General features: G+C 39.0%; 1 protein-coding gene across 2 annotated transcripts in view; it reads left to right on the forward strand.

The window, feature by feature from the left end:
• The window catches only part of RBM27 (RNA binding motif protein 27), an 89,164-nt gene that overhangs the window by 13,646 nt on the left and 60,161 nt on the right, over positions 1 to 15,357 (forward strand). For both annotated transcript variants that reach the window (XM_010378205.2, XM_030927468.1), the window contains exons 2-5: positions 3,159 to 3,277; positions 7,513 to 7,637; positions 13,085 to 13,176; positions 13,836 to 14,029. In XM_010378205.2, the coding sequence (XP_010376507.1) occupies positions 3,159 to 3,277; positions 7,513 to 7,637; positions 13,085 to 13,176; positions 13,836 to 14,029 (530 nt within the window). The remainder of the gene's footprint in view (positions 1 to 3,158; positions 3,278 to 7,512; positions 7,638 to 13,084; positions 13,177 to 13,835; positions 14,030 to 15,357) is intronic.

Here is a 15,357-nt window from a genome sequence, read left to right on the forward strand (position 1 = left end):
CATGGCCTCCTGGGTAGCTGGGACCACAGGCGCATGTCACCATACCTGGTTAATTTTTGGTAGAAATGGGTTTCGCCATAGTCTGAAACTCCTGGACTCAACTGATCCCCACACTTTGGCCTCCTGAAGTGTGGAATTACGGGCGTGAGCCACCACACTCGACCATAATATTTTTTGAAGATAGAAAAGCTATATGTTCACTATTTTTGTTTTTAATTTAAAATTTTATTAATAAAAATTGTATGCATTTGAGGTGTGATGTTTTGATACATATACAAATGCTGAAATGTGCATATATATCAAAAGCTAATTAACATAATCATCTCATATAGCTATCTTTTTTTGTGTGGCGAGAACACCTAAGATCTGCTCTCTTAGGCCAGGCACAGTGGCTCATGCCTGTAATCCCAGCGCTTTGGCAGGCTGAGGCAGACGGATCACGAGATCAGGAGATCGAGATCATCCTGGTTAACACAGTGAAGCCCCATCTCTACTAAAAAATACAAAAAACTATCTGGGCGTGGTGGTGGGCACCTGTAGTCCCAGCTACTCAGGAGGCTGAGGCAGGAGAATGGCGTGAACCCGGGAGGCAGAGGTTGCAATGAGCTGAGATCGCGCCACTGCACTCCAGCCTGGGCCACAGGCAAGACTCTGTCTCAAAAAAAGATCTATTCTCTTAGCAAATTCAAGTTTACACACACACTCTCTCTCTCTATATATATATACACACATGCACACATATATATATATAAAAATTTTAGAATTTAGCATTTGGACTTACTAAGGTTATCTGTTCATAATTCTCCAAAATGTAACTTATTTTTTACTTAAGAAAAATCTTTACTTTCTTTAATTTTTCATTTTTTGAGACAGGGTCTCACTGTGTATCCCAGGCTGGAGGGCAGTGGTGTGATCATGGCTCATTATAGCCTGTACCTCCTAGGCTCAGGCAATCCTCCTGCCTCAGCTTCCTGAGTAGCTGGGACTACAGGCATGTGCCACCATGCCTGGCTAATTTTTATATTATTTGTAGAGACCAGGTCTCGCTATATTGCCCAAGCTGTTCTTGAACTCCTGGACTTAAGCAGTCTGCCTTGGCCTCCCAAAGTGTTGGGATTACAGGTATGAGCCACCATGCCCAGCCTTGACTGACTGTCTATCTATCTGTCTGTCTATTTATTTATGTATTTAGAGATGGAGTCTCACTCTGTAGCCCAGGCTGGAATGCAGTGGCATGATCTCAGCTCACTGCAACCTCTGCCTCCTGGGTTCAAGTGATTCTTCTGCCTCAGCCTGCTGAGTAGCTGGGATTACAGGTGCCCACCACCTTGCCTGGCTAATTTTTGTGTTTTAGTAGAGACAGGGTTTCGCCATGTTGGCCAGGCTGGTCTTGAACTCCTGACCTCAGGTGATCCACCTGCCTCAGCCTCCCAAAGTGCTAGGATTACAGACATGAGCCACTGCGCCCGGCCAGGCACATGAATGTTTAAAGAACCAGCCTTTCCCATGACAGTGTTAATAGTGACAACAAAAAAACCTGTGTTACTGAATTACGAACTTTCAGTATAAAAACTAGAAGGAAGTAAAGGTACTCGTGCTTGATTTTTATTTTGTTTACTAATCTCACAAAGTTATTGGAAATGTGATTGATATTCTTGAGCTGAAGCCTCTTTTTTTTGGAGACAAGGTCTCACTCTGTTGCCTAGGCTGGAGTACAGTGGCATGATCATGGCTTGCTGCAACCTCCAACTCCTGGGTTCAAGGTGTCCTCTTGTCTCAGCCTCCCAAGTGAGCTGAAACCTTTTAACTTTCTGGCTGGCAGTGAAGGCCCAAGAATTACAGAGAAAGATTAGTTAGATTTGAATAGTGTTTTTTAGGTTATATAATCACTTTGCTTGCATAATGGTTTTACTTACTGTTACTCTGAATTTTTTGTTTGTTTTTTGTTTCTTTGAGACAGGGTCTCACTCTGTCACCCAGGCTGGAGTGCGGTGGTGTGATACCGGCTGACTGCAATCTCTGCCTCCCAGCCTCAAGCATCCTCCCACCTCAGCCTCCGGAGTAGCTGGAATTACAGGCGTGCACCACCACAAGTGGCTAATTTTTGTATTTTCTGTAGCAACAGGGTTTTGCCATGTTGCCCAGGCTGGTCTTGGACTCCTGGGCTCAAGTGATTCTCCTGCCTCAGCCTCTCAGAATGTTGGGATTACAGGCCTGAGCCATTGCACCCAGCCTGAATGTTTTCATTTTACCTTCATAACCATACTGTGAAGGATATGTGTTAATTATGTATTCATCAGGAAGTCTAGAATATTTTATATTTGTGTGTGTATATATATGTTTACAACAAGAAAACTTCTAGTTTCATGTGATGTACATAAAACCTCGATTCAGACAGATTACTATCCATCAGGAGTTGACAACCCAAAGATTATGAGCTATCCTGGAGTAGGAGATGATTTTGAGTGTCAGTGTTGGGTTACTTACTAGAAAAAATGTGAAGTAGATAAAGGTTATCTCTGCTGTCCTTTCACCACTTCTCTTTTCCTTTCTGTTTCTAACTCCTAGATCTTTTCTTTCTTTCTTATAGCTGCTAAAGCATTTGCCAGTAATATTTAAATGCCATTCTTTTCATGTTCTTATTTTTTAAAAACATCTTTAAAATACTCATTGAGATTAGCCAAAGGGCTGATAGCCGTTTTTAGATACTGGTGCCTATGGTGTCAGGAGAGGTGTCTTGAGGAGAGGAGAAAATTTTTCCATCACTTCCCTTCCTTTTGCTCATCAATCACCTAGAACAGATAGTTCCTGAAGGTGTTACTGAACAGTGCTTCTATAGCTGGGAGCCAAACAGCAACTTAGGGATCAGTTGCCCTATTATCATTGAGAGAACAAATAAATGTAGAGCTCACTCAAGATCCTTGGTGTAATTAGAACCTCAAAAATGGAAGACATACTAGTCATTTTGTAGAAATAAATGCAAAAGGAAAATCTCGCAGTATGTGTATGTTTGTTATAAAAGTTGCCTGTGTTTGTGGTCAGTTTTTAGAATAGTTTTGATCTCTCATTTTCCAAAATAAGGGTTACTTCATTAATGACACAACTGTTTGAAAAAAAAGTGTTTTTTTAAAATTTTTGTTTTCTCTTTGTCTAACTAGATGTGATGCTGATCCTTCAGCCTTAGCCAACTATGTTGTAGCACTGGTCAAGAAGGACAAACCTGAGAAAGAATTAAAAGCCTTTTGTGCTGATCAACTTGATGTCTTTTTACAAAAAGGTAATTATTATGGGCCTTCAATCAAGTATTGAAGTAAAGATTTTAAATTTAAAACTTCCTGAAAAGTCTTAGAAATATAAGCTTGATAGGAAAGAAAGTAGTTAAGAGTCCTTTGAATACTTGAATATACCCATTCATACTTAATTATTTATCATGTTTTGTTAGAACTGGTTTTTTCCCTTTTCTTCTTTGCTGCTTTCCTCTATTAAGGCAATGGCAGCTCTAATGCTTTTTAGATGATTAGGTCTTTTGCAGCTTTTGATGGAGCCTACTTGATGATTGAGGGATAACAGTTTAAGGATAATGAAGCTGCTTATTCTTGCTTTTCATTAAGATGATGAGCTCATCAGTTTTTTCCCCCCCTTGGATGGGGCTTCTTAATATCCAAGAAGAGATGTGCATGATCCTCTTCTCTTTGTGCCTTTAACTTTTCATCTTACCAAATCCGTTTCCATGGTCTACAGATCTTCCTCAAGGTTTCCCCTGTTGCCTCTCTGACCTTATCTCCTATCATTCCCCCTCACTTGTTCCACTCTAGCCACATTTACCACCTATTTTTTGAATTATGGCAAACATGTTCCCAACACAGGCCCTTTGAACTCGTTTTACCCTTGCCTGAAACATGGATTCTTCCCTCGCTTCTTTCTGGTCTCTTCAAATGTCATCTTCTCAAAGCAGTTTCCCCTGAGTGCTCTACATACAGTGTAGTATAGTATACTCCATGCCTTCATCCACTCTCCTCCTTCCAACCCTGTTTCGTTTTATTACTTATTTATTTATTTATTTTTGTATCTCTGTATTTTTATTTTTGTAGTATTGGGGTCTCACTTTGTTGCCCAGTTTGATTCTTGAACTTCTTGCCTCAAGCAACTGCCCCACCTTGGCATCCTAAAGTGCTGGGATTACAAGGCATGAGCCCCTGTGCCTGACTCCTGTTTTGTTGTTTTCATGGCACTTGTCACCACCTGTCATAGGTTTATTTCCCTGTTTATCTGTCTCTCTACCCTTTGTTTGCCTTTCATTTGGTTGAGAGTGGAGACTTGGAACCTACAGTACTTGGTACATGGAAGATGTTCAGTAAATATTGTTGAATGGGCCAGGCGTGGTGGCTCACACCTGTAATCCCAAGCACTTTGGGAGGCCCAGGCGGGCAGATCATGAGGTCAAGAGATTGAGACCATCCTGGCCAACATGGTGAAACCGTGTCTCTACTAAAAATATAAAAATTCGTGGGGCGTGGTGGTGCACGCCTGTAGTCCCAGCTACTCGGGAGGCTGAGGCAGGAGAATTGCTTGAACCCGGGAGGCGGAGGTTGCAGTGAGCCGAGATCGCGCCACTGCACTCCAGCTTCGGTGACTGAGACTCTGTCTCAAAAAAAAAAAGTATATGTGTGTGTGTATATATATATATATGTTTATCAGTTGATTTAGCTATTGGTGATGAGAAGATATTTAAAATAAGTATTTACTGTGAAAGAGAAAAGTAAGTATGGCTTCTCAATCTAAAACATAGGATTCATATTTTTTCATGCATTTTACAGCTCTTTTTGTAGAAACAAAACAATACTGACAGAATTTCTTCCCAGTATAACAACTATTTAATTTCCTCCCCAGTACAGATGTTTTCTTTTCTAAATGTGTTAATTTACATTACTTAATTTACGTTAAAGATGAGTCTTGTGAAACGTAGAGCCATGATAAAAGAGAAAGCAAAACATAGTAAAGATATTTGGGGTAAAAGGCCAAATTAATGTTTAGACGTCTAAGAATTCTTTGTTATAAAAAGTTAGAAAGGATTAGCCGGGCGCGGTGGCTTATGCCTGTAATCCCAGCACTTTGGGAGGCTGAGGCGGGCTGATCATGAGGTCAGGAGATCGAGACCATCCTGGCTAACACGGTGAAACCCCATCTTTACTAAAAAAAAAATACAGAAAAATTAGCCAGGAGTGGTGGCGGTCGCCTGTAGTCCCAGCTACTTGGGAGGCCTGGGTGACAGAGCAAGACTCCATCTCAAAAAAATAGTCAGAAAGGATTTTAGTAATTTAAAAAAATTATATAAGTAGTATGTATGAGAAGAAACTATACACTACATTTTTAAAAGGATAAGAAAATAAGTAACCGTAAATTTGCCACCAGAGATAAATTTATATCACTGTTATCACCTTGTATATGTCTTTCTACACTAGCACTGTCCAATAGAACTTTGTGCATATGGTCTACATCTGTACTTTCCATTTCAATAGCCATTAGCCACATGTGGCTATTGAGCACTTGATATCTGGTTAATAGGCCAGAGAAATTGATTTTTTTTTTTTTTTTTTTGAGACAGAGTTTCGTTCTTGTTGCCCAGGCTGGAGTGCAATGCTGCAATCTCAACTCACTGAAACCTCTACCTCCTGTGCTCAAGCAATTCTCCTGCCTCAGCCTCTTGAGTAGCTGGAATTACAGGCACGCACCACCACACCTGGCTAATTTTTGTATTTTTAGTAGACAGGGTTTCACCATGTTGGCCACGCTGGTCTCAAACTCCTGGCCTCAAGTGATCCACCCGCCTTGGCCTCCCAAAATGTTGGGATTACAGGCATGAGCCACTGCGTCTGGCCAGAAATTGATTTTTAAATTTAATTTTAATTAAACTCAAATTTAAAGAGCTACATGTGACTAGTGGCTACTATATTGGACAGTGCAACTGTAGAATTATGTCTGTGTTTATATTGCATCTTAAAATAGTATTAAGTGAACATACTCTTTTATAATGATATATAATGTTTTAAAAATTTAATAGTGTACCTTGAATATTGTTTTTATTTTTTATTTTTAATTTTTCCCAAACTCTAAACCAGAGAATATTGTTTACTAGTAGATGTTTGTCTTTGCTTTTTACAAATTGAGCTATGTGTCTTTCAGATTACAAAAGATAATAACATGTTATAAATTGTTTTAAAAAATAATTGTAAGTGAAAGTATTCTTATTATAGAGGCTTTGAAGGGTCTGATTATCTTAAGTTTATATGTAATAGTTAATGAGAGCCAACAGTTTTATAATCATGGAAAAATGCTTACTACACAAATTAGTAGTATAAAGAAATTTATAAGAGGATACTTTTCTGTAGAAAAGATAACATTTTAGAAATAGGTTTTATGTAAAGGATGTAATAATTGAAATGTAAGCAGAGTTTGTGTTGTGCTTTTAATATGCTCTTTAGCTGTTCCTTAGGGTAGGACCAATCAAAGTTAATTAGATTTGGTTTTAATAAGGCATAGGCCAGACGTGGTGGCTCATGCCTGTAATCCCAGCACTTTGGGAGGCCGAGGCAGGCAGATCACCTGAGGTCAGGAGTTGGAGACCAGCTTGGCCAACATGGTGAAACCCCGTCTTCACTAAAAATACAAAAATTAGCCGGCCGTGGTGGCACACGCCTGTAATCCTACCTACTCAGGAGACTGAGGCAGGAGAATCACTTGAACTCAGGAGGATTGAAGCTGAGATTGCACCACTGCACTCCAGCCTGAGCAACAGAACAAGACTCTGTCTCAAAAAAAGGCAGTATAAATATTTGACATTAATACTTTTAGTAAATTCATCTGGTTCTCCCATTCAGTTGTCTGAGAAAGTTTCAAACGGAGCACCCTTTAAGTAAAACACAAAAAGTTAGTTTTGTATCATTTTCATATCAATAAATATTTAACTGATTTAAAAAAATTTTCAGTTAAGTTTTTTGAGTTGGCAGTGCCTTTAATCCAACAATAAGAGGTATACCATAAAAATCTCTTACTGTTTTACATCCACCGCGTTCCCACCTACAGTACACAATTTTGTCAGTTTTTATTTTATTTCAGTTTCTTTATGCAGATAGATAGAAACACATATAAATATATACTCTTATATCTTCGAGATCAGGTATTATTAGTATTCTTTCTTTTTATAACTGCCGTATACTCTATTGTATAGATATCCCATAGTTTATTTAACTCGTCTCTTATTCATGGAAATTTGAGTTGTTTCCGACCTTTTGCTATTACATACTCCAACACATAATCTTATATATTATTTTGCAAGTAGGTCAGAAGGATTTTAAAACCTGTAAGTGGGATTCTCTTCCATAAGGTAGGACTCATTTTTAGTCCTACCAGCAGTGTACAAGATGTCCTGTTTTCCTAAGCTTTGCTGACTATGTGTTGTCAAATTTTTGTTTTTTGTTTGCACAACATGTAAATGTTATTTCTTCTCCTTAGAAACTTCAGGTTTTGTGGACAAACTATTCGAAAGTCTCTATACTAAGAACTACCTTCCACCTTTGGAACCAGTTAAGCCTGAGCCAAAACCACTAGTCCAAGAAAAAGAAGACATTAAAGAAGAGGTAATGCAAATTTTTTCTCCTGCTCTTGGGGGCCTCTTAGATTCTGTCACCAGTATCCTTAGTTGGAAATTGAGCCTTTTAAAAGTAATTGTGTATTGATTCAAGTTTCCGAATTTTAGGCATGGTACAGATTTTTCATCAGGATTTCGTAGTTGCTTGGACTGAAGAGTTGGAAAAGTTTCAGATAGCTTGTTTAGAGATCCAAGAAATATTTTAGCAATATTGAAGAAGTCAGAGAAATCTTATCTAGTGACTTTTAGAAAAAGAAAACTTGGTTAAATATAGAGAGATTGACTGAAAGTGAACTGTTAACAAATCCTCAAGAGAAATCATTAGGTAACACATTTTCATGTGTATGGAGAAACCAGTTACACTTTTTGATTATATAGAGTTTTAAAAAATAGTTAATTTAATTGTGAACGTCACTGTCAATATTGGAAAGAGGACTTTAGAAACGTTTTTATAATATTGAAGTATGAAAACATGATTATAGATGGTAGCCTAATTGAGCCAAGAAGGAAATTTTACAGAGTTCTTTGTACTTCCTTTTATATACAGACAATATAGCATAGAAAAATGTGGATTCTGTAATCAGGTTGCGTGAGTTATAATAACAGCTCTACAAGTTAACTTCTGTGTCTCACTCTCATACCAGTAAAATGAGGATCAGAGTAGTACCTATGGAGGATTAGGTGAGATTATGTGTGTGTATATACATGGTTTCTAGTCCAGTGCCTGGCACATAAATGTTGGTTATCATGCAGAAATATTTCCTAATATTTATTTTTATTACATTTATTCTGACGGTAAAATGAATTTTTAATTTAGAAATAATTTTAAACTTAAATAAAAATTACAAGAGGCCGAGTATGGTGGCTCATGCCTGTAATCCCAGTACTTTGGGAGGCCTAGGTGGGCGAATCACCTGAGGTCAGAAGTTTGAGATCAGCCTGGCCAACATGGGAAGCACTGCCTCTACTAAAAATACAAAGTATTAGTTGGGCGTGGTGGCAGGCATCTGTAATCCTAGTTACTTGGGAGGCTGAGGCAGGAGAATCACTTGAACTGGGGCAGCAGAGGTTGTAGTGAGCCGAGATCGTGCTGTTGCACTCCAGCCTGGGCAACAAGAGCAAAACTCTGCCTCAGGAAAAAAAAAAAAAAAATTACAAGCATAGCATCCAAAACACCCATATGACATCTATCTAGATAAACTTTTTTTTTGGTAGAGATGGAGTCTCCTTATGTTGCCCAGGTTGGTCTCGAACTCCCACCTCTGCCTCCCAAAGCTCTGGGTTTGTAGGTGTTCTAGATATACTTACTGAAACTTTGCCCCATCTGCTCTCTTTAAATATCCATATGATTTTTTTCTTAGTCATTTGACTGGTAAGTCACATACTTCATGTTTTTTCACCCCTAAGTAGAGTACTTCAGTGTGTATTTCCTACGAATAAGTAATATTCTCTTAGGTAACTATGATGCTGTGATCAAGTTCAGTAAATTTAACATCCGTATAGTACTTTAATGTATTATCTGTATTCAGTTTTATCAATTTACCAGGCAATGTCCTTTTTTTATTTCCTTTAGAAAAGTTTTTTGTTGTTGTTAAAGAGATAGAGTTTCGCTATGTTGCCCAGGCTCGTCTTGAACTCCTGAGCTTAAGCGATCCTCCTGCCTTGGCCTCCCAAAGTTCTGGGAGTACAGGCATGAGCCACTGCACCCGGTCCCAAGTGTTTCTTTTTTATAGCATGTTCTTTTCCTCTCCATTTTCAGGATTGATTCTAAGGATTAGGTATCGTTTAGTTATTTCCAATTCATTTTTAAATGCTAGGCTGATTGACCTGATTCAACATTAAAAGAAAAAAATATGGCTATATTTAATTAAGATCAACTGAGAATGCTGTCTGTTTTTTTTTTTTTATATCATGCTCTGTAATTATCTCATCAAGTTCTCTCAAAATTGGAGAGGCTTGTTTAGTGTGTCTTCAAGTACTGGAAATAGGAAGGAACCTTTCTGGTTTGTTTTTTTGTTTGTTTTTTGTTTGTTTTTTTGTTGTTGTTGTTTTTTTGAGATAGTCTCGCTCCATCGCCCAAGGTTGGAGTGCAGTGGTGCCATCTCAGCTCACTGCAGCTTCCACCTCCTGGGTTCAAGCGATTCTCCTGCCTCAGCCTCCCGAGTAGCTGGGATTACAGGCATGTGCCACCATGCTTGGTTAATTTTTGTATTTTTAGTAGAGACAGAGTTTCACCATATTGACCAGGGTGGTCTCGAACTCTTGACCTCGTGATCCACCTGCCTCGGCCTCCCAAAGTGCTGGGATTACAGGGGTGAGCCACCGTGCCTGGCTACCTTTCTGTTTTTTTTTTTTTTTTTTTTTTAGACAGAATCTCATTCTGTCACCCAGGGTAGAGTGCGGTGGCGTGATCTCGGTCCATTGCAACCTCTACCTTCCAGGTTCAGGCAATTATTCTGCTTCAGCCTCCTGGGTAGCTGGGATGATAGGCCCTGCCACCACTCCTGCCTAGTATGTGTGTGTGTGTGTATGGTTTGTTTTTTTTGGTAGAGATGGGGTTTTACCAAGTTGGCCAGGCTGGTCTTAAACTCCTGACCTCAAGTGACCTGCTTGCCTCGGCGTCTCAAAGTGCTGGGATTATAGGCATGAGCCACTCCGCCCGGGCTGGAAGAAATCTTTCTTGAGAACTTTCACAGAAATTTTTCTTTGGTACATTATAGTATATAATTTTTGGTCTATGGTATAGATTATGTTTTTTATAAGTTAAAATTTTTTGTGACGTGTTTTTTACAGTCATTGAATTTCAGTGGTATAGATGGATCTGTTTGAGAGGCAGCTGATTTGAATATAAGAGAAAATTTGCATTATCTTGAGTTTATTGATTTATTTTTTTGAGATGGAGTTTCATTCTTGTTGACCAGGCTGGAGTGCAGTGGTGCAGTCTCGGCTCACTGCCACCTCCACCTCCTGGATTCATGCGATTCTCTTACCTCAGCCTCCCAAGTAGCTGGGATTACAGGTGTCTACCACCACTCCCAGCTAATTTTTTTGTATTTTTAGCAGAGATGGAGTTTCACCATGTTGGCCAGGCTGGTCTCGAACACCTGACCTCAGGTGATTCACCTGCCTTGGCCTCCCAAAGTGCTGGGATTACAGTTGTGAGCCATTGCACCCAGCCTATCTTGAGTTTTGAAAGAACAGTTAAAGAACAAAACAAAACCATTATACTGTCTTATTTGTGTCTTTGTAGATACAATTTTGTGAATTGTGAAAAATGGATAATACCAGTTTCTGTGTAGAGCTACCCCAAATGACAACTTTCTGGCATTTCTCATTTTCTGAGTTTTATACATAACTTAATTGTAATTACTGAAATAAATTATAGTTCATTTAATAGTGCATAAACATAATTGTTTATAGTATTTCTGTTAGATAATAGAGTAGGAAAGGAGTCTGAGGTGGCACACATCTTTGGCTAATTGTCTTTTTCTGGTCTGTGCTTAGTTGCTCTGAACAGGGTATAGAGAAGCAAATCTAGGGATTACCCATTTTAACTTTCTTCCTTGGTCTTCGGCTATATTGGGTTCCATTAGTGGTTTTCTAGTTAGACTATTGATCACCAGGGTAAGAGAATTTGGATCATTGGCACCAACTCATCCTGCTTCTGGAAAAACAACATGGTAGACATGTGCCATGATTAATGAAGCACACTGCCTTCATTCCTCTTTATCTCATCTTTTTCCTTAAATTTTATTTTGTGAAGAAATTCAATCATTTGTCCTGTAGAGTTTTTACTGTCTGGATTTTGCTGTTTGCATCCCAGTGGAATAATACATCCTCTGTATTTCCTGTGAATTAGGATAGAGAGTGATTTTTAAATGTAATCTAGTGACTGTGTAGTGATTTTGCTGCCATATGGTTGCCATATTGTGGCTGCCATTTTATGTTGCCTGAATTTTATTAAATTATCTCCTAAGTCCATTCACTCACTTCCCGATTTGTGTATTTGTCAGTGAGATTCTCCATAGATGGGTATTTGTTTCACTTTTGCAAATTACTTTATTTCACCTTTCTCTAGTAAAGACTGTATATTTGGTTTCAGATAAACTTGTTCAAGGACAATAATAAAAATCACTGGTTTTCTGGGAGGCAGAGGTTGCAGTGAGCCGAGATGGCGCCATTGCACTCCAGCCTGGGCAACAGACTGAGACTTGGTCTCAAAAAAAAAAAAAAAAAAGAATAAAATAAAAAAATAAAAATCACTATTTTCTTTGTATTTCTGGTCAATTTTGACTGTTAGGCTTTGAGAGAAAGCCTTAATATTTCCATTAGTTCCTATGCAATTTTTCCATAGTTTACATGAATTACTTAGTTTTATAGCATTCATTAATTTAACCATTTTTTCCTAAAACATTTCCTATGAAAAAAATGTGAAGAGCTACTAAAATTAATTATATATGTATATATATTTCATAATGAGGAAAACATAACCATTTTACTATATGGTACTTGGAGATTTGCTGTTTTATTTTAATTTGAAGAATGAATTGTTTATACCTCTCCTACACTACCTTTCCCTACTTTAAATTAACATTAAAAAATTAACGTACTGCTTGTTGGAGTAATCTGAGCATCTTTTTTATTTCTGCTGTTGCCTGACTCTTTTGGGTATGATTTGACGTTATTTTTTCAGTGTATTTACTTGTGCCCTCTCTTGTGCCAGAAATATTATCAGGTAGATGGACATATTTCATAATTTATAGAGGGACTATCCTTTTTTTTTTTTTTTTTTTCTGAGACAGATTCTCGCTCTGTTGCCCAGGCTGGAGTGCAGTGGCGCAATCTCGGCTCACTGCGACCTCCGCCTCCTGGGTTCAAATGATTCTCTTGCCTCAGCCCCCCGAGTAGCTGGGACTGCAGGTGCATGCCACCGCGCCTGGCTAATTTTTGTATTTTTAGTAGAGATGGGGTTTCACCATGTTGGCCGTGCTTGTCTAGAACTCCTGACCTCAAGTGATCCGCCCACCTCAGCCACCCAAAGTGCTGGGATTATAGGTGTGAATCACTGCGCCCAGCCAAGAGGGACCATTCTTATTTCTTTTTTGTTTGTTTTTGAGAAGGGTCTCACTCTCTTGCCCAGCCTGTGGGGCAGTGGTGTGATCATGGCTTAATGTAGCCTCCGACTTCTGGGTTCAAGCAGTCCTTCCATATCGGCCTCCTGAATAGCTGGAACTACAGGTGCATGCCACCATGCCCAGCTAATGTATTTTATTTATTATTTTTAGTAGAGATGGAGTCTTGCTGTGTTTTTCAGACTGGTCTCAATCTCCTGGCCTCAAGTAGTCTTCCCACCTATACCTCCTAAAGTGTTGGGATTACAGGTGTGAGCCACCGTGCCTGGCCCTACTCTTATTTCTAATCAATATTTTCATATAGGTATTTCAGGAGCCAGCAGAGGAAGAGCGAGATGGCAGAAAAAAGAAGTATCCTAGTCCCCAGAAGACTCGTTCAGAATCTAGTGAACGAAGGTTTGTGTTTATCTTTAATTAGGAAGATATTGATGACTCACTTTTTAGTTGCCTTGCAAGGGATTTTTAATATATATACTAACTCCTCTCTGTAAACTCATTAAAGAAAGTTGTTACCTTTCTTGCTTTCATTCTTTCTGTTTTTTTTGTTTGTTTGTTTTACTTTCTGTTCCTTTTATAAACAGTCATTATTATGTGTTTTCCCCAAGAGCTCAGGGGTGGGAGCAGTCCCCTTAGAGAATATTAATGAAATGTTCCATTTGGTTAGGGGTGCTCAGTATTAAAATCATCCATGGCATTTTTTATGACAAGTAGTACAACTTGTATATTGAATAATCAACCTAACATCAAAAATTGGTCTTTGTTTAGGAACACTTTGTTTTGAGCCTTTTTTCTTTTCTAGTTCAAATTTTCTGTTTTCCTCTGCTCATCCCTCCCCATACTTTGGATTCACCTCTTTTTTTCATTTCTCCCCACCCATAATTGCAGGAGGGATTTTTTTTTCTCTGGATATATTTGATTAGAGGAATTATGTGGTAGTTTTGCAACTTTCTAAAAAAGCGTAGATATTATGACTTAAGAATAGTATTATACTATAGATTTGTTTGCAGACTTGGTTTCTATAACCTGCATATGGCTTTTATATCTGTATATTATAGGACACGTGAGAAAAAAAGAGAAGACGGGAAGTGGAGAGACTATGACCGGTACTATGAGCGGAATGAATTGTACCGTGAGAAGTATGACTGGAGAAGAGGCAGGAGTAAGAGTCGGAGTAAAAGCCGAGGCCTGAGTCGTAGTAGAAGCCGAAGTAGGGGGCGCAGCAAAGACCGGGATCCAAATAGGAATGTTGGTGAGTAGATGAGTGTCCCCCTAAAAACTCTGTAGTTGTTTATCTGTCTCTATCACAAGGGTGCAAGAAATTCTCTTAAAGAAAGATGTACGTTTAATATTGTCTAAGCAATATAAAAACCGGAATTGTCTCAAGAAACTCAATATTCATTTTGTTAGAAAACAGAGCTCTATTCTGGGGATGGAATCAAGGGAGTTTGATTAAAAAGGAGCTGTTCAAGTATTGTACATGTCTAGACTTAACTCATTTTGTTTAATACATACAAATGTCCTTTAATCAATAAAGCTATCATGTGAGGGAGAGGGTTGCCTGCTTTTCTTTTTTGTTCATTTGGTTTTCTAAAAGTAATTGATAAGCTGGAAGGGTGCTTGAAGTTGATAAAATTAAAAAGATAAAATAAGTAGATTATTGGGATCCCAACCACTCATTTTCTGAGATACAAGTTTGGAAGTCAGTTCTTAGATAACCTTATCAAATATCTGTGGAGAAGCTGACTGTTTTTGTTTTTGTTTTTGTTTTTGTTTTTGTTTTTTTTTTGAGACGGAGTCTCGCTCAGTTGCCCAGGCTGGAGTGCAGTGGCCAGATCTCAGCTCACTGCAAGCTCCGCCTCCCGGGTTTACGCCATTCTCCTGCCTCAGCCTCCCGAGTAGCTGGGACTACAGGCGCCCGCCACCTCGCCCGGCTAATTTTTTTTTATGTATATTTTTTTAGTAGAGACGGGGTTTCACCATGTTAGCCAGGATAGTCTCGACCTTCTGACCTCGTGATCCACCCGTCTCGGCCTCCCAAAGTGCTGGGATTATAGGTTTGAGCCACCGCTCCCGGCCGAAGCTGACTGTTTTTTTAAGTGTAACTAATGTTGATACTATAAAAGATGATTTTGTACAAGTGCTTGCCCAAGATGTGTCACATGTTGATGTCCCCGCTTTTAGGATATATTAATAAAGAGAGCAGTGTGAAATATGGATAGCTAGATAAGTTTAATTCAACATTCTCATGTTTTCTTTCTTTTTTTTATACTTTAAGTTATAGGGTACATGTGCACAACGTGCAGGTTTGTTACATATGTATACATGTGCCATGTTGGTGTGCTGCACCCAACATTTTCATGTTTTCAATGTGAGAAAATAAACATAGTTTAAGAACATGGGCCGGGCGCGGTGGCTCAAGCCTGTAATCCCAGCACTTTGGGAGGCCGAGACGGGCGGATCACGAGGTCAGGAGATCGAGACCATCCTGGCTAACACGGTGAAACCCCGTCTCTACTAAAAAATACAAAAAAACTAGCCGGGTGAGGTGAGGGGCGCCTGTAGTCCCAGCTACTCGGG

This window comes from Rhinopithecus roxellana, chromosome 3, assembly GCF_007565055.1.
Source record: "Rhinopithecus roxellana isolate Shanxi Qingling chromosome 3, ASM756505v1, whole genome shotgun sequence".
Taxonomy (NCBI): Eukaryota; Metazoa; Chordata; class Mammalia; order Primates; family Cercopithecidae; genus Rhinopithecus; species Rhinopithecus roxellana.